Source organism: Microcaecilia unicolor, chromosome 10, assembly GCF_901765095.1.
Source record: "Microcaecilia unicolor chromosome 10, aMicUni1.1, whole genome shotgun sequence".
NCBI lineage: Eukaryota > Metazoa > Chordata > Amphibia > Gymnophiona > Siphonopidae > Microcaecilia > Microcaecilia unicolor.
Genome location: NC_044040.1, coordinates 32238638 through 32259783, shown reverse-complemented (window position 1 = coordinate 32259783; position 21146 = coordinate 32238638). Strand labels below are relative to the sequence as shown.

General features: G+C 46.0%; 1 protein-coding gene across 1 annotated transcript in view; it reads right to left on the bottom strand.

Moving 5' to 3' along the window:
* The window catches only part of SLC13A1 (solute carrier family 13 member 1), a 110368-nt gene that overhangs the window by 33112 nt on the left and 56110 nt on the right, over positions 1-21146 (bottom strand). Inside the window, exons 5-10 of the mRNA XM_030216750.1 lie at positions 16636-16823; positions 15999-16056; positions 15860-15902; positions 14503-14541; positions 12395-12552; positions 7817-7936 (exon numbers count right to left, since the gene is read on the bottom strand). Of these exons, the coding sequence (XP_030072610.1) occupies positions 7817-7936; positions 12395-12552; positions 14503-14541; positions 15860-15902; positions 15999-16056; positions 16636-16823 (606 nt within the window). The remainder of the gene's footprint in view (positions 1-7816; positions 7937-12394; positions 12553-14502; positions 14542-15859; positions 15903-15998; positions 16057-16635; positions 16824-21146) is intronic.

Here is a 21146-nt window from a genome sequence, read left to right as displayed (position 1 = left end):
GCAGAGAATGAAGGAGACCTTTTCACTAGTTCTCTGATGCATGTAAAATTATTCTTTCAGTCCCATGAATTAATTAATCTTTATGCTGCACTACTGTCTTCCTTTAACTTTCTCCATAAATGCTTGTTACAACAAATTGCTGACATCTGCCTAGAGTGGTACAATTTTGGGGGGCTGGGGAGGGGGCAGCACAGTCACAGCAATCAATGTGTCTGTGGTCATCATCTCCCCTTCCTTTCTCCAAGGTATTCACTAGCTTTTCTTCCCGTGCTTTCCATTTCTTCAGGGGCACTGGCATGAAGCTTGCTGACACAATAATTGCACCCCGTAAGGAAGACCCAATGGGTCCCGCTCCTTCCGAGCTTCCTGTTTGAGAAGGGGTGATGCTCAGTGGTCATTAAGCATGAACAAATGTTCAGAAGGGTGCGATGAATGTTGTGCAGGCAAGCTGGCATATTAGTGCTGCCCTGGAGAGGTAAGGAAAGGAAGAGGAGTTGCTGAACTCCTTAGGGGGGAGGGGGGGGGGGAAGGAAAGATGCCAGACACCAAGGGGGAGAAAGATGCCGGACACTACAGGGATGGAGATGGGGAATAGGGAAGGAGAGATACTGGACACCACAGGTGGGGGGGAAGAATAGGGAAGAAGAGAAATACTGAACAACATGGGGAGGGGGGACAGAGAAGATGAGAGATGCTGAACACCATGGCAGGAGGAAGAGGGAAGAAAGGAGATGCTGGATACCACTGAGGGAGGGTAGGAAAGGGGATGCTATATGCGAAGGGGTGGGGGCTGGGCCTTGAGCTGCCCTAGAGGGGGGGGGGGGTGTATATCTGAAGGTTTATCTAGAGTGTCAAATACCCTTGGGCCAGCTCTGATTGCTTCAAATTACTTCCAGGATAATTGAAGACAGCTAAAGTTTTAGATGAAACTGGTTTAAAACATTTCAAAAACTGGGTTTAAATCATTTGAGTAACTTAAGGGCTCTATGTATTAACCCATGAAAATGTTCTTGGATTAGTACCCATTTCTGTGAAATTTCACTAAGAGATGCAAATGAGGTCTTGGCTCAGTTACATCCTTAGCTAAACTTTGCAAAGGAATTTCTCATGCATTGCCATAGCCAGGATGAAACTACATGCATTCCAGGCTGTCCCTCCCTCTCCCCTGGATTGGGGGTCCATCCTGACCCACTTCCTAGAGAGGAATCTCAACTTCCTGGTGGCTAGGGGCCTTTCCCCAGCCCATATGAGGAGCTAAAATATTTTTAAAGCTCTTCCCTCCCTGAAGCTCTACCTCTCCTGTCCTGTTAAACCTTTATGAATATCAACACCTAAATGTTTAATTATTTAAAACTAGTGGAACCATGTCCGTTTCCTCAACAATGAAACGGGCCCTAGGAAGGCTGTGATGTAAGCTTTTTTTTCCTCTCTCTCCTGCCCTTCCCTCCCCTCCCCTCCCATCCCATCCCCTCCATGTCCAGTGATTCTCCTCTTCCCTGCCCTCCCATCTATGTCCCGCGATTCTCTCCTTTAGTGTCCTTCCATCCCATCCATGTCCATCTATTCTCCTCTGCACTGTCCTGCCCTCCCCTTCCCCTCCCTCCCTCCCTCCCCTTGATGTCCCGTGATTCTCTCCTCCCCTTGATTTGTACCTGAACGTTCTCTGGCTGGCTGGCGCTGGCTTCCGTTCCGTTCGTAACATCCCTCCTGATGTGAGCTCGCCTCCAGCGTTCCCTTCCCTCTCACTGTTCCACCCTCTGACGTCATTACGTCGACACGAGGAAGGGACAGTGAAGGGGAATGGAACGCTGGAGGCTGGCTGACGTCAGGAGATGTTACGAACCCAGCCAGCTAGCCATGAAATGTTGGAGGTGCAAATTATTATATAGGAAACGTATATCTCGCTTAAAACCTATGTGGAACAAGGAAAGATGCTGTTTACGTGCTGGAGCGGCAAAAGCCAGACCTGCCATTTTGGGTGGGGCCCCGAGCAAATCACTGCTGCCACTTGCAGTTTTCAGGTTGGGAGTGGAGGGGAAAGGGGAAGTTTTTGAGCTGTGGGCAGGGGAGGGGCAGATTCCAGATCCAGGGGTGGAGCAGAGGGGGGAGGGGCACTCTGAATGAGCACATGAGCAGCAGGACAACACTAGAAAAGAGAGTTCGAATGCACTTATGCATGCACCGCTGTAAGGCAGCTTGGAGTCAGTCACTCGAGACGTAACTTGCTCCTTTGATTTACTTATTTGGTGATTATGCTTTATATTTAAGCATTTGAAATTTTCTACAAATCTTGGATCATTACCTTAATTTGGGATCGATAGTAGAATATATTAGTGTGACTGTTAGAATATTTTCTTTAGTTTACAAATTGCTGTTATGTGTATTATCACTCATAAGGATTTATTATGTTTGATAAAAGTATACAGTGGTGGAAATAAGTATTTGATCCCTTGCTGATTTTGTAAGTTTGCCCACTGACAAAGACATGAGCAGCCCATAATTGAAGGGTAGGTTATTGGTAACAGTGAGAGATAGCACATCACAAATTAAATCCGGAAAATCACATTGTGGAAAGTATATGAATTTATTTGCATTCTGCAGAGGGAAATAAGTATTTGATCCCTCTGGCAAACAAGACCTAATACTTGGTGGCAAAACCCTTGTTGGCAAGCACAGCGGTCAGACGTCTTCTGTAGTTGATGATGAGGTTTGCACACATGTCAGGAGGAATTTTGGTCCACTCCTCTTTGCAGATCATCTCTAAATCATTAAGAGTTCTGGGCTGTCGCTTGGCAACTCGCAGCTTCAGCTCCCTCCATAAGTTTTCAATGGGATTAAGGTCTGGTGACTGGCTAGGCCACTCCATGACCCTAATGTGCTTCTTCCTGAGCCACTCCTTTGTTGCCTTGGCTGTATGTTTTGGGTCATTGTCGTGCTGGAAGACCCAGCCACGACCCATTTTTAAGGCCCTGGCGGAGGGAAGGAGGTTGTCACTCAGAATTGTACGGTACATGGCCCCATCCATTCTCCCATTGATGCGGTGAAGTAGTCCTGTGCCCTTAGCAGAGAAACACCCCCAAAACATAACATTTCCACCTCCATGCTTGACAGTGGGGACGGTGTTCTTTGGGTCATAGGCAGCATTTCTCTTCCTCCAAACACGGCGAGTTGAGTTCATGCCAAAGAGCTCAATTTTTGTCTCATCTGACCACAGCACCTTCTCCCAATCACTCTCGGCATCATCCAGGTGTTCACTGGCAAACTTCAGACGGGCCGTCACATGTGCCTTCTGGAGCAGGGGGACCTTGCGGGCACTGCAGGATTGCAATCCGTTATGTCGTAATGTGTTACCAATGGTTTTCGTGGTGACAGTGGTCCCAGCTGCCTTGAGATCATTGACAAGTTCCCCCCTTGTAGTTGTAGGCTGATTTCTAACCTTCCTCATGATCAAGGATACCCCACGAGGTGAGATTTTGCGTGGAGCCCCAGATCTTTGTCGATTGACAGTCATTTTGTACTTCTTCCATTTTCTTACTATGGCACCAACAGTTGTCTCCTTCTCGCCCAGCGTCTTACTGATGGTTATGTAGCCCATTCCAGCCTTGTGCAGGTGTATGATCTTGTCCCTGACATCCTTAGACAGCTCCTTGCTCTTGGCCATTTTGTAGAGGTTAGAGTCTGACTGATTCACTGAGTCTGTGGACAGGTGTCTTTCATACAGGTGACCATTGCCGACAGCTGTCTGTCATGCAGGTAACGAGTTGATTTGGAGCATCTACCTGGTCTGTAGGGGCCAGATCTCTTACTGGTTGGTGGGGGATCAAATACTTATTTCCCTCTGCAGAATGCAAATAAATTCATATACTTTCCACAATGTGATTTTCCGGATTTAATTTGTGATGTGCTATCTCTCACTGTTACCAATAACCTACCCTTCAATTATGGGCTGCTCATGTCTTTGTCAGTGGGCAAACTTACAAAATCAGCAAGGGATCAAATACTTATTTCCACCACTGTATAAATAAATAAATTAAAAAAAAAGTAAAAAAGAAAGAATGCACTTGTGCACATTTCTGTGTGTCTGGTGAGGACAGTCTCATATAAATTAAGTTTCCCTTTGAAAATCTGGGCTGGAGTGAAGAAGTCTGGTGAAGAGAAAGTTTCAACTCATAGAATTTACGCTGTTAAATATTAAATTACCTGGGCAAATTCCTTTGAACACTGTCCTAATGCTGCCTCCACTCTGCCTATATTCTTTCAGAAGCATAAAAAAAGGCTAAAATATGTTATTCTGCTTTTTCCATTTGTGAACCTTTTTTCACATGTAAAACTTTGTAAATTTACATTTTAGACACATTATTATTATTATTAGCATTTGTATAGCGCTACCAGACACACGCAGCGCTGACTAGAGTGAACATGGCTTACCCAGCTTCCCTGGTTTTCAGCCCAGTGCTGCAGGGCTGCCAAGTTACCCAGCTCCGGGAGGGAAACTTTTTGGTCAGTCCTATTTTTGAACTTATATCCCAGTTCAGTGATCTAGTGTAGTCCCTGAAACCACCATAGAAATCAACACTTCAGATCCCATAATGTACCAGAATGGGGTTGCAGAAATCCAGGACCGACTCAAAATTTCCCTCCTGGAACTGGGTAACTTGGCAGCTTGCATAATCCCCATGCTCACTCACAAACTATAATGTTATCATAGTCACAGCTGGGCTGTGTACTTGTTGCTGCTACTTCTGGAGAAGTGAAATGATGGTGGGGGATGAGGGTCTCTGGTAGGGGGGAGGGCCCACAAATACGTCTGCCTAGGGAGCCAAACCAAGAAACATAAGTACATAAGTACATAAGTAGTGCCATACTGGCAAAGACCAAAGGTCCATCTAGCCCAGCATCCTATCACCGACAGTGGCCAATCCAGGTCAAGGGCACCTGGCTCGCTCCCCAAACGTAAAAACATTCCAGACAAGTTATACCTGAGACATGGAGGGGCATAATCGAACGAAAACGTCTATCTCCATGGGCGTTTATCTCCGAGAACGGGTCCGTGAAGGGGTGGACCGAACCGTATTTTTGAAAAACATGGACGTTTATCTTTTTTTGAGCTGGACGTTTTTGTTTTTCAGCGATAATGGAAACCGAAAGCGCCCAGCTCAAAAACGAATAACTCCAAGACATTTATTCGTGGGAGGGGCCAGGATTCGTAGTGCACTGGTCCCCCTCACATGCCAGGACACCAAACGGGCACCCTAGGGGGCACTTTTACAAAAAAAAAAAAAAAAAGGTAAAACAGCTCCCAGGTGCATAGCACCCTTCCCTTGGGTGTTGAGCCCCCCAAATCCCCCTCAAAACCCACTGCCCACAAGTCTACACCATTACTATAGCCCTAAGGGGTGAAGGGGGCACCTACATGTGGGTACAATGGGTTTGGGGGGCGGTTTGGAGGGCTCCCATTTACCAGCACAAGTGTAACAGGTGGAGGGGGGATGGGCCTGGGTCCACCTGCCTGAAGTCCACTGCACCCCCTAATAACTGCTCCAGTGACCTGCATACTGCTGCCAGGGAGGTGGGTATGACATTTAAGGGTGAAAATAAAAAGTTGTGAAACGGCATATTTTGTGGTGGGAGGGGGTTTGTGACCACTGGGGGAGTCAGGGGAGGTCATCCCCGATTCCCTCCAGTGGTCATCTGGTCATTTAGAGCACTTTTTGGGGCCTTATTCGTGGAAAAACAGGGTCCAGAAAAAGTGCCCTAAATTCTCGCTAAAAACGCATATTTTTTTTCCATTATCGGCGAAAGGCGCCCATCTCCGATCGGCCGATAACCACGCCCCAGTTCCGCCTTCACCACGCCTTCGACACACCCCCATCAACTTTGTCCGCATCCGCGACGGAGTGCAGTTGAAAACGTCCAAATTCGGCTTTCGATTATACCGCTTTATTCGTTTTTGTGAGATAAACGTCTATCTCCCGATTTGGGTCGCAATATAGGCGTTTTTCTTTTTCAATTATAATCTGGATGATGTCCCTTCTCCCCCCCCCCCCCCTCCAAGTTTGTCAATGGTCTCCTGCCATCTCTTCCTGCTGCTGCTGTGCTACTTCTGTAGGCTCATATAGCCCAGTGCCCCCCCCCCTCCCACCATTTCTACCTCCTATGGAATATAATGGGGTAATAATATTTTTTAATTTTTGTGAGGAATGGGAACAGTGCTACTCGTCAATCTGTGTATAACTCTGAAGGATAGATTTTGAAAAAGTGCTGTTCCTGGCTGGTTAAATGGTTTTGAATATCAGGGGGATAATATAGAGATTTATCTATGTGAAGGGAAAGAAGAAAATCCTTCTTCAAGAAAAAAAATATATAGTCCCTCTGATATTTAAATTATGTGGTCAGTATTGCTTTAAATCATTCACCTTGGCACCAGGCCGACCTTGAATACCAGTGCTGAGCATCTGAGTATAAAGAGGCAGCTGAATGTTATCTGGGTACCACTGATATTCCATACCGCTACCCAGATGATACCTTGTGGTTTCCCCTTGGCTCTGCTCCTGGACCATCTTTAAGGGCGCCCATCTCTAAGTACGTCTCGGCTAAGGGGCGGGGCATCCCGTATTGTCGAAACAAGATGGGCGTCCATCTTTCATTTCAATAATACGGTTGGATACGCCCAAATCTGAACATTTAGGTCGACCATCTTGACATTTAGATCGACCTTAGAAATGGGCGGCCTCGGTTTTCATCGATAATGGAAACCGAGGATGCCCATCTCAAAAAACGACCAAATCCAAGCCATTTGGTCTTGGAAGGAGCCAGCATTCGTAGTGCACTGGTCCCATCTCACATGCCAGGACACCAACTGGGCACCCTAGGGGGCACTGCAGTGAACTTCACAAATTGCTCCTAGGTGCATAGCTCCCTTACCTTGGGTGCTAGGCCCCCCAACCCCCCCCCCAAAACCCACTACCCATAACTGTACAACCCTACCATAGCCCTTAAAGGGTAACGGGGGGCACCTAGATGTGGGTACAGTGGGTTTCGGTTGGGTTTTGTAGGGCTCCCATTGACCACCACAAGTGTAACAGGTAGGGAGGGATGGGCCTGGGTCTGCCTGCCTGAAGTGCACTGCAGTACCCACTAAAAACTGCTCCAGAGACCTGCATACTGCTGTGATGAAGCTGGGTATGACATTTGAGGCTGGCATAGAGGCTGGAAAAAAATGTTTTTTAATTTGTTTTTTTTTTGGGTGGGAGGGGGTTGGTGACCACTGGGGGAGTAAGGGGAGGTGATCCCCGATTCCCTCCGGTGGTCATCTGGTCAGTTTGGGCACCTTTTCGAGGCTTGGTCATGAACAAAAAGGGACCAAGTAAAGTCGGCCAAATGCTCGTCAGGGACACCCTTCTTTTTTCCATTATCGGCCAAGGATGCCCATCTCTTAACCACACCCCGTCCCGCCTTCGGTACACTGCCGACACGCCCCCTTGGACTTTGGTCGTCCCTGCAACGGAAAGCAGTTGAGGACATCCAAAATCGGCTTCTGATTATGCCGATTTGGGTGCCCGTAGGAGAAGGACGCCCATCTCCCGATTTGTGTCGGAAGATGGGCGCCCTTCTCCTTCGAAAATAAGCAGTATTGATGAAAGTCAATAGCTGGCCCCTGTGAGTGGCACTTATAGTATTTGGGAAGGAGCCGCATCCACCCTGATAAGGGTGACTATTTGGCCCAATATATCCTGTCAATCAGCAGTCAGCCTGACATAGAGTATCAAAGTGAAGAGTCACATTCATTTCTGAATATAAGGTAGAGTATTCTTACTTGAAGCCAAGGAAAAGCCACTGAATCCAAGCCCAGGAGAGAACCATAAGAATAATAGCTATGGGAAAGGAAAGACCAAACCAGGTTCCAAAATTGATACTTGTACAATTTGGATAGCGCCTAAATGAAAAAAAAAATGAGAGAGAGTTTTATACAGGGCACTGCTATAGATAGAAACTCTACCTCTGTACTGAAATACGATTTGTTTGCTGAAAATAGTAAAAGCAGTCTAAATAACCATTTTACCTTATAATTTACTGTTTAGCTTTTAACTAAATGTGTCCTATATTTCCTGTCAGATAACACAGCAGGATGCAGGCTAGTCTCTGAAACTTAAAAACTGAAGTTCATGATACCATATCTCTCACACACTGTATTGTTATATTGAGAACTATAGAGCATGTATCAGAAACTGTGGAATTACACTGTATATTAAAAAAAATTGTTACATTTGTACCCCGCGCTTTTCCCACTCATGGCAGGCTCAATGCGGCTTACATGGGGCAATGGAGGGTTAAGTGACTTACCTAATGGGGCAAAAAAACAAACAAGTGTACCATGGGAACAGGAACCTTCTGACCTATCTGTGGTGCGTTCCTGGGGTTTTTATTTGTAAGATGAGTAACAGGAGAGGACTGACCATTTGAGCAACTGGGCAATACCCGAGGGCTCAGAGGATCTGGGGGGCCCAGAGGATCTGCCCGGTTGCCCGCCACCACCAACCACTACAGCCCCTGAGTACACCATCCCCGGTCCTATCTTGAAGAGTCCTGGTGGTCTAGTGGCCTTTGCGGTGGCAGGAAAGAACAACATTCTTTCCTGCTCACTGCCACTATTCTGCCTGGCACCGCTATTTTTCAAAAATGGCTGCCAAGACTCTCTGCGACAGACTTGTGAGACTGTCGAGACCTGAAGACTACCGTGGGAAGTCTCGGCACCCATTTTGAAAACACAGCGGCGCTGGGCAGAATAACAGTAGTGGGCAGGAAAGAGTGGGGTTTCTATTCTGCCCCCCCAAAAAGTCACTAGACCACCAGGCCCTTCAAAGTACAACTGAGAAGGCCCCACTGAGGCTCAGGGGGTTGTAGTATGTGGGAGGATGGCAGCAGATAGCAGCCAAGGGGTGGCGGTCAGCGGTCAGGGGGGCCCAGATCACCCTTATTGCCCAGGGGCCCAGATCACTGTCAATCTGCCCCTGTTGAGTTCTATATTGCAGATGTGTCAAGGACAAAGCAACTGAATGGACCTCTGTGTACGGTAATATCACTGAAGATATATACTGTAGTGCAGTTCCTTCTAAGAAGCAAAAGCTAGATGTTTAAACACATTTAGAAAATATTCATGTTGAAGTACACACACATTTTGTATATACACAGGCTACTGAACATTCTAGTGCATCCACTACTTTGTTCTGCCTAAAAATAGTATTGTGAGACCATCTAACATATTCTGTAACCTTTATCTATCTATCTATCTTGATCGACCTACCCATCAGAAATACTTCGGAATCCTCTCGAAATTACCTCAACCTGCACTACCCTAACTGCAAAGGACTCAAGTATAAATCCTTATATGATTCCAACTTTTCCTTCAAAGGCAGCCAACTCTGCAAAGCCCTACCCAGACCCATTCGCTCTATTAAAAACTATCTACTCTTCAGAAAATCACTGAAAACCCATCTATTTAAGGAAGCTTATCCAAACGCCATGACCTAACCCTACAAACCCATCCATTCATCACTGATCCTGCGACAACGGAAACGACTCAGACCACGCCCCCTCCATTTTTCCCTATGCTTACCCTGACCCTATCTCAATCTAGCCTAATACTAGCACCTCCTCCTACCTCTTCTACCACCTCTCCCTTATAACATTACCTATCTACACATCCCCACTACTCTGTTAAGCTTAACCTGCTTTCTCTGTACTATACTTTGTAATCCTACTACTATGTAAGCCGCATTGAACCTGCTATGATTGGGAAAGTGTGGGGTACAAATGTAACAAATAAATAAATAAATCTATCTATCTATCTATCTATCTATATAGACACACACACACACAGACACATACATAGTATCCCCCAAATTCTATAAAAGTCAATAAAAACTGCACGTGTAAATTTAGGCATACAGGCAATTTATGGCCCAATATAATTAACAAGTCAATTAGTGCACATAAATGGGCCTTAACAATCAATTTTCACTGCTAATTGGCTTCAGTTAGAAATTACATGTGTAAATTTAGGTGCTGAGATCAGTGTGTAAAAATTACACATGAGTCCAAAAAGGGGATGTGGCCATGGGAGGGTCATGGGTAGATCAGAGGTGCTCTTTTAATTTATATGTGTTGTTACAGAATAAAGGGGATCCATGCCTAATTTAGGTGTAGGGATTTACACCAAGGTTTTGTTGGTGCAAATAGTCGTGCCATTTATAGACTAGCGCTAAGCACTATCTTTTTCAGCGCTATTTAGAGAATTTAGTCCTATATAGCTACATCTATTATTAGGAAAGGAAGGGAAAACAAAAATGAGGACATTATAATGCCTTTGTATCGCTCCATGGTGTGATTGCACCTCGAATGTTGTGTTCAATTCTGGTCGCCGCATCTCAAAAAAGATATAGTGGAATTAGAAAAGGTGCAGAGAAGGGCGACGAAAATGATAAAGGGGATGGGACGACTTCCCTATGAGGAAAGGCTAAAGCGGCTAGGGCTCTTCAGCCTGGAGAAAAGGCGGCTGAGGGGAGATATGATACAGGTCTATAAAATAATGAGTGGAGTGGAACTAGGACTAGGGGGCATGTGATGAAACTACAAAGTAGTAAATTTAATACGAATCTGAGAAAATGTTTCTTCACTCAACGTAGAGGAGTGTGGTAGCCGTGTTAGTCCACTCTTAAGGTTATCAATAGAAATCAAACAAAATAAAACATGGAAAAGAAAATAAGATGATACCTTTTTTATTGGACATAACTTAATACATTTCTTGATTAGCTTTCGAAGGTTGCAACTCTAAGCTAGGCAAATCAATTAATAAACTGTCAACTGTGGTAAAATCTCTAAAATTATTTATGAAGTATTTATTGGGACAATTACTATAAGCCACGCAGCAGCAAAATGGGTCAACGGGGCTGGGCTCAAGGGCCAGACTGACCACTGAGACAATAGGGCAGTGCCCGAGTGCCCACAACAGTAAGGGGCTTATTCTCCCCTACCATTCATCTATTTTAATCATTTTTGATAGGTGGTTAGGGGCCCATGACCCTTAGTGTCCAGGGGTCCAGATCACTGTCAGTTTGCCCTTGGCTATAGCAGGATAAACATGTATAGCTCCCTGGGGGAGGGAGTCATGGTAATCATTCAAGGGCGATACCTTGTAGCAAGTTTAAGAATACATGATTGGAAGGTTCCAGAGGAAGCCCTAGTGCATGTGTTCTGGCCAATGACTGTAGCTGCACTACGAGTTTTCAAAATGGCCATTTCCGTGGCCAAATGTATGATGCGTGATATCCAATATATGTTTTTTTTTACATTTTTGAGGGAGGAGGAAGCAGTGCTTTAGTAATTAAAATCTTAAATGGAACTTTACTAGGACTAGGGGGCATGCGATGAAGCTACAATGTAGTAAATTTAAAATGAATCGGAGAAAAATTTTCTTCACTCAACGTGTAATTAAACTCTGGAATTCATTGCCAGAGAATGTGATAAAAGCGGTTAGCTTAGCGGAGTTTAAAAAAGGTTTGGACGGCTTCCTAAAGGAAAAGTCCATAGACCGTTATTAAATGGATTTGGGGAAAATCCACTATTTCTGGGATAAGCAGTATAAAATGTTTTGTACTTTTTTGGGATCTTGCCGGGTAATTTTGACCTGGATTGGCCATTGTTGGAAACAGGATGCTGGGATCGATGGACCTTTGGTCTTTCCCAGTATGGCATTACTTATGTACTAATGCACTTTACTTCTATAGGTCTGAGTGCTGTCAATAAAGTACCTAACAAATTCTCTCTGTTGCACATAGGCACCATTTGTGGCTTCTCTCTCTCTCTTTCTCTCTGTCTCTGTCTCTGTCTCTCTCTCTTCCTCCCTTCCTCCCTCCATCTCCATATTTCCCTCTTTGTTTCTGCAGCCTGAGCCTAAAGAGAGCAGGAGAATGGCTTTAGTGGTTTGATGGGTTGGCACTTCTCTATTCTGCTCTTCCTGTTTCCAGCTTATCTTTTGCCTTCTTCAAAGTTCTTTGAACCACACAGTATGCTGTAGAAATTAATGGAGAGCTATGCAGGCCAAAAAGTTGACCTTAGCAGTGAACTGGACAGCAAAGGCATCAAAGGTGTGAAATAGAGATGTGGGAGCCCACCATGCCATCAGCTGCACTGTCCTGCTGTCAGCTGGAATTGTGTGGCTGCAGGTGCCACCAGGCACTGGGGATACGCCACTGGTAAACCATGACTGTCTCCAAAACAATCAACAGAGTCTCAAGAGGTTGTGGCAGCAACCCGTGAATCACGTACAGAATAAATGTGAATCTCTGACAGTTATAAGCTGCCTGAAATGAAAACATGGAAGCTACATTCTTACATGTTGAATTGTTCAGCAAAAATCAGATTAGTTGATGTCCCTGTAATAGTAGTCAATCCTCCAATGGTGGACGAGTATGCAATACAAAGACACATCGCTTTGCAAATCATGCGATCTTTCTGACATCTGTATCTTCTATCTGATCCATTGGCTTGAATCTATCAAAGAAGGATATTTGATCCTGTTAAAATGTGCTCATTTGGTGATCATACATAACAGACTACAAAAAAAAGCTTCAGATTCCTACAGCCTCTGCACACCCAGAGAAAATGCCCTGACTTCCACCTCAGGTTTCGATATCAGAGTACATTTGTATTTCCTTTAAGAAAATTGCTAAATAAGAAAGTATCTGTGGACACTTGCAGCTCTGTTTTTTGCGGGTTCTTTTTCCAAAGTAGAAACACATACTTACTTTGGAAAATTCCCTGCCCAATTCCAAAGCTGCTACCCTCAGGAAACACCTACTTCAGATACAATTTTGCAGGCAGTGGGGTCATTCTACAATACAGGCTTTAACATTTATAAACCCTTTGCACATGTACATGTTTAGGTCATGGCATTTATATTTTATGCAGAACATTTATACCCCGCTTTATACCACTGAAAGCGGCCTCAAAGCGTCTTACAATGAACTGATGAAACAATACGACAGTAGAGAGGGTAGAAGGAACAGAGGAAGAAGGGAAGGGAAAATTATGTGTGCCATAATTCCACCTAAGTGCTTATCTTACATAGGGAGCTTTTACCAAGCTGCGGTAAAAAGGGCCCTGTGATAGCAGCAGGGGCCGTTTTTCCTGTACATCACAGCCCTTTTTCCAGCAGCGGGTAAAACGCCCCTAAAAAAATGGTCTTATGGTAAGATTGCTCTTACTGCGTGGCCATGTGATGGGGAGCACTTAATGTCACCCATCGAGTTAGCAGTAAGAGCTCCCACAGTAACCCAGCAGTTAGCGCCGTCATCAAAATTATATAAAGATGTGCACATAAATTCTAGTGCGTGGATCTGAAAAGGGGCATGGCCATGGGAGGGGCATGGGCATTCCAAGAATTTGCAATGCAGTATTACAGAATACTCCTGGTTTCAGCTGGTGTAAATCCTTGCTCCTAAAAGTTAGGCACAGGTCCTGGCACTAGACACCAGGGCTGCCGAGAGACTGGCCCGGGCCTGGGGCAAGGCTGCCCCTGTGGCCCCGCCCCCCCTCCACTGGGTCAGGCCCTGCCCCCTACGTTAAAATCACAGCGCCTCTCACCTCCGTGTGAAAGCGCTGCAGGCAGCAGGGCAGCAGATCGCTTCTCTTCGGGCCTCCTTCTCTTCCTCACGGAAGTTATGTCAGACGAGGGCGGGACACAGGGAGGGAAGGAGGCCCGAAGGGAGGTGATCTGCTGCCCTGCTGCCTGCAGCGCTTTCACACGGAGGTGAGAGGCGCTGTGATTTCAATGCAGGAGGCCCGGCCCGGTGGCAGACAGTCAACGACGGAGGGTGGGTGGGACTGCGGCGCCAGGCCCCCCTTCGAGGCCCGGGGAATTTTGTCCCCCCTGCTCCCCTCTCTCGGCGGCCCTGCTGGACACTATTCTATAAACGGCACCCAACTCAGAATACCATTTATAGAATAGCGGTTTGTGCTTATGTTTTTTTCGGTGTCGGTGTCAGTTGATGTTAAAGCGGGAAATATATCTCTGAAATAAATAAATAAATACATACATACATAAATGTTTAGCATCTAATCCTAAGTGCAGCAACAGAGGTAAGAAAGAGAAACTGCTTAAAGAAAGAGACAGCAGGCATTTAAAAACAGAATGGGCTGCATTGGTATAATTTGGATGGGGTGCGTTGGTGTACTTTGGGGTGGGCAAAGGGATGGAAATGCCCCCAAATATTGCAAGTGCTAATGCTGAATTGGTTCCCCTCCCCTCCCCCCCCCCCCCAGCCAATATGACTTCCTACTCTCTCAATCTGAAAGTAAGCAAACTACACAATTGGGTGGATTTTATGAATATTAAAGAGAAGCAGTGTGAGGAAAGTAGAGTGGAAACCCTCTGACAGATTGTCTGGGGTCTCTTGGCTTGTGCTCTAGGATCCTGGAAGAACTTACCGATGTGGAATTTACCTTTGTTTGTTCAGATGTAACAGAAATGCTGTCCTTAGACTACGGAGAAAGAGAAAGTAAAACAGAGAGGATGAATGGTGGATAATATTTTTGCTTGAATACATACTATGTTATAATGTAAATTACAAAATAAACGTCATTTTCTCTTCCGATAAGTAACAATCAGGTGCTTGGGAGATGGAAATATGTACTATTGCAATTTTCAGACTGGCTGTGGTGTAGTTGAATTTTCAAAGGGATATTCCCTGTGGTGCTCCTGTTTGAAAATGCAAACCAGTAGAGCAATGTGTGTGCCTGGTAGCAAGTGCAAAGTACACACTCTTTGAGTACTTTCCCCCTCCAACCTAAACATGAGCAGTTTTACCCACATGAAGGGGACACTTTTCAAATTACATTATTATGTGGAAATTGTTCCTTTTATGTGATAAACTAGTAAAAAAGGCCCGTTTCTTACACAAATGAAACGGGCGCTAGCAAGGTTTTCCTCGGAGTGTGTATGTTTGAGAGAGTGTATGTGAGAGTGACTGTGTATGAGAGAGAGAGTGAATGTGCGAGTGTGTGTGTGTGAGAGAGAGAGAGTGAGTCTGGGTGCAAGTGTGTCTGTGAGAGAGAGAGTGTGTGCTTGTGAATGAATGAGAGTGTGTGCAAGTGCGTATGTGAGACACAGTGTGAGAGTGTGTTTCACACAGATACAGTGTGTGCGAGAGAGAGAGTGTGTGTGAGACACAGACTCTCTGTGAGACTGAATGTATGAGACCAAGAGAGTGTGTGAGTGACTGTGTGACACATAGAGAGTGAATGTGATACAGTGTGAGACATAGAGTGTGTGAGAGACAGTGTGTGAGAGTGAGAGAAAGACATTGACTGTGAGAGAGTGTGTGTGTGTGTGACAGAGCTACCTCCCCCCCTCTCTGGTGTCAGCCCCCCCCCCTCTCTCTGGTGTCAGCCCCCCCCCCCTCTCTCTCTGGTGTCTGAGCATTACTGTGCAGGACACTGAGCTCTGGCTGTGCTGCCAGGAACTGACCAATCCTATTTAATAGAATGCACCTCCAACATTCTGAAGCCGAGAAACCTCGTGTGGTTGGTCACTTCTGCTTGTGACGAACCCGGAAGTATGTGATGTCAATTCAGGAGATGGATACAGAGAGCAGAAATGCCTCAGCCATGCAGTCAGCTTCAGAATGTTGGAGGTGCGTTTTATTATATAGGATGATTATTGATTCTTTTCCAGATCTGACAGGCTATGGCAATCTGGTTTCAATCAAGTAGTTTATAATTTTTTGCAGGGTGAGGAAGAGGAACTATTGAAGTGATGGATTCAAGAATTTTATTTTTTATTGCATAAAGAATGTAGCACCTTTTCAAGCTCTATGCTGCATGCTGCATGACCATTGCTGTATCTGAAACAAACACAAGACAGTAAATAAGTCATTAAATTATCTATTTTTTTGTAGAAATCATTATGATTGTATGAATGATTAAATCTGTGATTTTACCCATTAACATGTTTTGTTTTCTCTTTCAAGCCATTCGCTTCGCATTCATTAATGTTTTCTGTAATACATTAAAACAAGAGCAGACAGTTAAAATATAGGAAAACATTGCTCTTTTGAGTTTTACAGCTAGCAAGAGCAGAGCAGAAGGTGCAGAGAGAAAAGCCCCTGGATTCTGTATCGGTCACTTGAAGTTGGGTGTGCAATTTTGGTTGCGAATTGCAGATCCAGCGTAAACTAATTGGCTAACTCGGCGTTAACAATGAATTGTTGGCATTAACAAGCACTAATTGGCTGTCATTAGTAGATGCTGATTTGCCCTACGTCTCTATTCTATAAACTGCACACCTAACTTATCTCGCAGGCAACTCCAAAGGGACATGGGTGGGTCAGGGGATATTCCGTGATTTAGAGACGCATGATTACAGAACACTTGCATTGGGCGTGAGGATTTACGCCATAAGGAGTCATGAAATTGCACGTTAAGCTAGTATTCTATAAAGCTAGCTCCATGCAGAACTGCCTTTATAGAATTTGCACTTAGCACACGTCATCCTGGCGTCTAACGTTGGGTGACCTTTACTGAGTTCCCCCCCCCCCCCCAAGTTGTGTAAATGTGCAAAGAAAGAAATACGCATACCATCAAGTTCTAGGCCACCATTGACGACACCCTTTGTATTATTCATCTGTATTGCATCGACTTCTGCCTCTGCATTAATGATCTGCTGTGCCACGGCCTCTACAATTGGCATCACCATGGCAGCCGTGGAGGTGTTGCTGAGCCACATTGATAAGAAGCCTGTGCTCACCATAAAGCCCAGCATTAGCCTGTAGATGAGACAGATTGATGCTATCAGCAGTACAATTTATGCCATTAAACACACATTATTTATTTATTTTATTAGATTTTGCTCACACCTTTTTCAGTAGTAGCTCAAGGTGAGTTACATTCAGGTAGACTGGATATTTTTTTGTCCCAGGAGGGCTCACAATCTAAGTTTGTACCTGAGGAAATGGAGGGTTAAGTGACTTGCCCAAGACCACAAGGAGCAGCAGTGGGATTTGAGCCGCCCACCTTTGGATTGCAAGAGCGGTGCTCTAACCACTAGGCCACTCCTCCACACCTAATGTCAACTCTATAAAAGAACAGCCACTATCTCCCCAATTCTATAAAAGCAGCCAAAACGTGTGCATGCAAATTTGGGCATATGCCCAATTTGTGCATGCAATTTAATGAAATGAGCTAATTAGTGCCCATAATTGGCTTTTTAACAAGCAATGATTGGCACTAATTAGATTTAATTGGAATAGACATGTGTAAATTTAGGTTTGGGATCTGTGCCTAAATTTTATGAGTGAGCTCAAAAAGGGGGGGGGGGTGGAAATGGGAGGGTCATAGGTGGAAGGGGCGTTCCTTACATTGTTATAGAATGAGAGGGGGTTACACTCCTGATTTAGGCGTATACATTTGCACCACGTTTCATTTGTTGTTAGGCACAATTCCTGGGTGTAAGTGCTATTCTATGAACCGCACCTAACTTTAAGCGCGGCTTACCGGCGCTGATTTTTTTACCGCCATATATAGAATTCACCCCTACAGGCAATGGTTATGGCATCTATTTTAAGCCTAGCCTATAAAGAAAAGAAGGCACCTATTTTCCTTTAAAGAATACTAGTAAAAAAGGCCCATTTCTGCCTTTGATGAAACGGGCCCTAGCTGGCACCGGACTCCCTTCCCCTCCCCTTATGGTTGTGTCCCTGGTGGTCTAGAGGTACCTGTTCGGTCGGGGCAGGAAAGAAAGATCCCCCTCTTTCCTGCCCGTAGCGGTGCTGGTAAGTGCCTTGCTGCATCGTGTGGGATTCCGGCTCTCGACGTTTCAAAATGGCCGCTGAGAGTTGAAGTCTCGCGAGGCAGCGCCAACTCTCGGCGGCCATTTTGAATCGCCAAGAGCCGGACTCAGACACGACGCAGCCGGGCAGCTAGCAGCAGCACTCCGGGCCAAGAAACTGGGGGTTCATTCGTTCCTGGCCGTGCGAACAGGTACTGCTAGACCACCAGGGATAGTGGCGTAAGGGGAGTGGAGGTGACAGGGGGGAGGGAAGGTGATGAGGGCAAGAGTGTGCTTCCGGGTGCGGGGCGGTACGTTGAAAGGGGCGGTGCAATGGGCGAAAGGGGGCGGGGTGATGGGCACGTCGTCGGCTGCAGGTATTTTTTTGAAGGGGAGGAGTAGGGAAACACACTGCGCGTGTTTCCCTACTGCTCCCCGTGCATTGATTTGCCCCGCCCTCGACGTCATCACGTGTGATGCGAGGGCGGGGCATGCAGACATGATGAGTGTTGTGGCTTCACCACCATGAAGTTACGAACCGGTGTGTGAGTGCCTGCAGTGACGTCAGTGTCCTCAGAACGTTGAGGGTGCGTCTTATTATAGTAGACTAGAGCAAAGGACCAAAAACATGCCTACATTAAGCCACAGAGTATAGTGAGTGTAAATGCCTGTGCCTCGATGTTAGCATCGAGGGGAGCTTTTTATTGCTTTTCCTTATTCTTGAATAAGGTTTCTACGATATTTTATTTTGATTTCATCTGGAAATGATGTCACTTAAGTTGACGCTTTATATAAATTGGCCAGCGCCATTTTTAAAGCATGAATGAGTTCGATACACAGTAACACAGTGGCACTTATGAGATGAAATCAGTGTGGAAAATGGTAAGATACACTCTGCTATATAACATATGTGAGGAGCTTCCTCGCTGAGTAAAATCTTTTAATGCAAAAATGTTACAAACACAAAAACATAGGGGCCCTTTTACTGAGCCACGTAAGCGTCTATGTGCGCCCAATGCACGCCAAAATGGAGTTACCACATGGCTACCACGTGGCTCTTGTGGTAATTTCATTTTTGCCGCAAAGCCAAAAAACGTATTATCTGCCGCACGTATTGGACGAGCGCCAAGTGGCATTTGGCTCGCATAGGTCATTACCGCCCGGTTACCGTGTGAGTCTTTACCGCTAGGTCAATGCCTGGCGGTAAGGTCTCAGACCCAAAATGGACGCACAGCCATTATTCAAAATATTTACACATGTAGTCTGTGTATAAATGTTAGTGCTCACTTTATAGAGGGTAATTCTATAAAAGCACGCCCTCTACAGGTGATGGTTATAGCATCTATTTTAAGCCTATACTATAAAGAAATATAGGCCTCTATTTTTCTTTATAGAATGTTTACTTTTAAGGCCCTACAGCTGCGTCTAGAATCAGTGGCATAGCCACAGGTGGGCCTGGGTGGGCCGGGGCCCGCCCAACAGCAGCACATGTATTAGCGGTAGCAGGTGGGGATCCCAAGCTCCGCCAGCAGAAGACTTCCCCTGATGGTAATGAAAATGCTATTCTCCAGGATACCAGCACCTGCGCATGCTCAGTTTTCAGTGCGTGCCTGCTGTAGACTGCTAAGGTGGAAAGAAGCGTTTTCCCACCAGCTGAGATTTTTTTTTTTGGTGGTGGGTGAAGGGGAGAACACTTGGTGCCCATCCACTTCTTGCCTAGGCCCACCCAAAATCTGTTGTCTGGCTACGCCCCTGGTCTAGATGTTAGCACTATCCCTTAGATTCTTTATATGGTGGCAAAATATGCATGCAATATAATTGAGTAATGAGACCTTAATTATCAATAACTGGGTGCTAACAACCAATTATAGATAATTGGCACCCATTATAATTTGCATGTGCATCTAGGCACCTAAGGCAGGGCACATAACTCTACCAGCGCATAACTCAAAAGGGGACATGGCCATCGGCATGTCAGGGGCATTTTGAAAAGTTGCATGCAGAATTATAGAATATGATCTCAGTGTGTCTAACTTGGGTACCAGCAGTGGTATTCCTTGGTGAGCTGCCACCTGGGGCAGATCGCCGCTGCACCCCCTCCCCCCCCCCCCCCCCCCCCGGAGCAGCGTCGTCCTCCCCCCCCCCTCTCCTGCAGAGCATAATCCCTTCCGTGTGCAGTGTTATCCCCCCCCCCCGGCACATTACCTCCAACCCCCCCCCCCCCCGGGTGTATTGCTGTTACCTCCTGGGGTGCTGGAAGCAGCTGTGTGGCTGTCGGCTCCGCCGGTTTCCTACTTCCTCTTCCCCGGAACAGGAAGTAACATCAGAGGGAGCAGGGAACCGGCGGCACCAACAGCCATGCGGCTGCTCCCAGCACCCCTCCTGCACCCGAGGTGGACAGCCCCCACCGCCCAACCCTCATTACGCCGCTGGGTGCCAGGAATTACACCAGGTTTCAGCAGGTATGTCGGGCGCCTAAAGTTAGGTGTGAGAATTGCCGCTAAGAGTGAGTCTATAAAAGGCGCACATCCTGTATAGAATCACACTTAGCACCGATTTTTCTTGTTGTTGTCCAATTCTGAGCACCGTTTACTGAATCTGGTCCTATGTGCATAAATGATATCCTATATAATAAAACGCACCTCCAACATTCTGAAGCTGACTGCATGGCTGAGGCATTCCTGCTCTCTGTATCCATCTCCTGAATTGACATCACGTACTTCCGGGTTCGTCACAAGCAGAAGTGACCAACCACACGAGGTTTCTCGGCTTCAGAATGTTGGAGGTGCATTCTATTAAATAGGATTGGTCAGTTCCTTGAAGCACAGCCAGAGCTCAGCGTCCTGCACAGTAACGCTCAGACACCAGAGAGAGAGGGGGGGCCTGACAACAGAGAGAGGGAGGGGAGGTATCTCTGTCACACACACACTCTCTCTCTCACAGTCAATGTCTTTCTCTCTCTCACTCTCACACACTGTCTCTCACACACTCTGTGTCTCACACTGTATCACATTCACTCTCTATGCGTCACACAGTCACTCACACACTCTCTTGGTCTCATACACTCAGTCTCACAGAGAGTCTGTGTCTCACACACACTCTCTCTCTCGCACACACTGTATCTGTGTGAAACACACTCTCTCTCACACTGTGTTTCACATACGCACTTGCACACACTCTCATTCTCACACACACACTCTCTCTCTCTCACAGACACACTCGCACCCAGACTCACTCTCTCTCTCTCTCTCACACACACACACTCGCACATTCACTCTCTCTCACACACACAGTCACTCTCACATACACTCTCTCAAACATA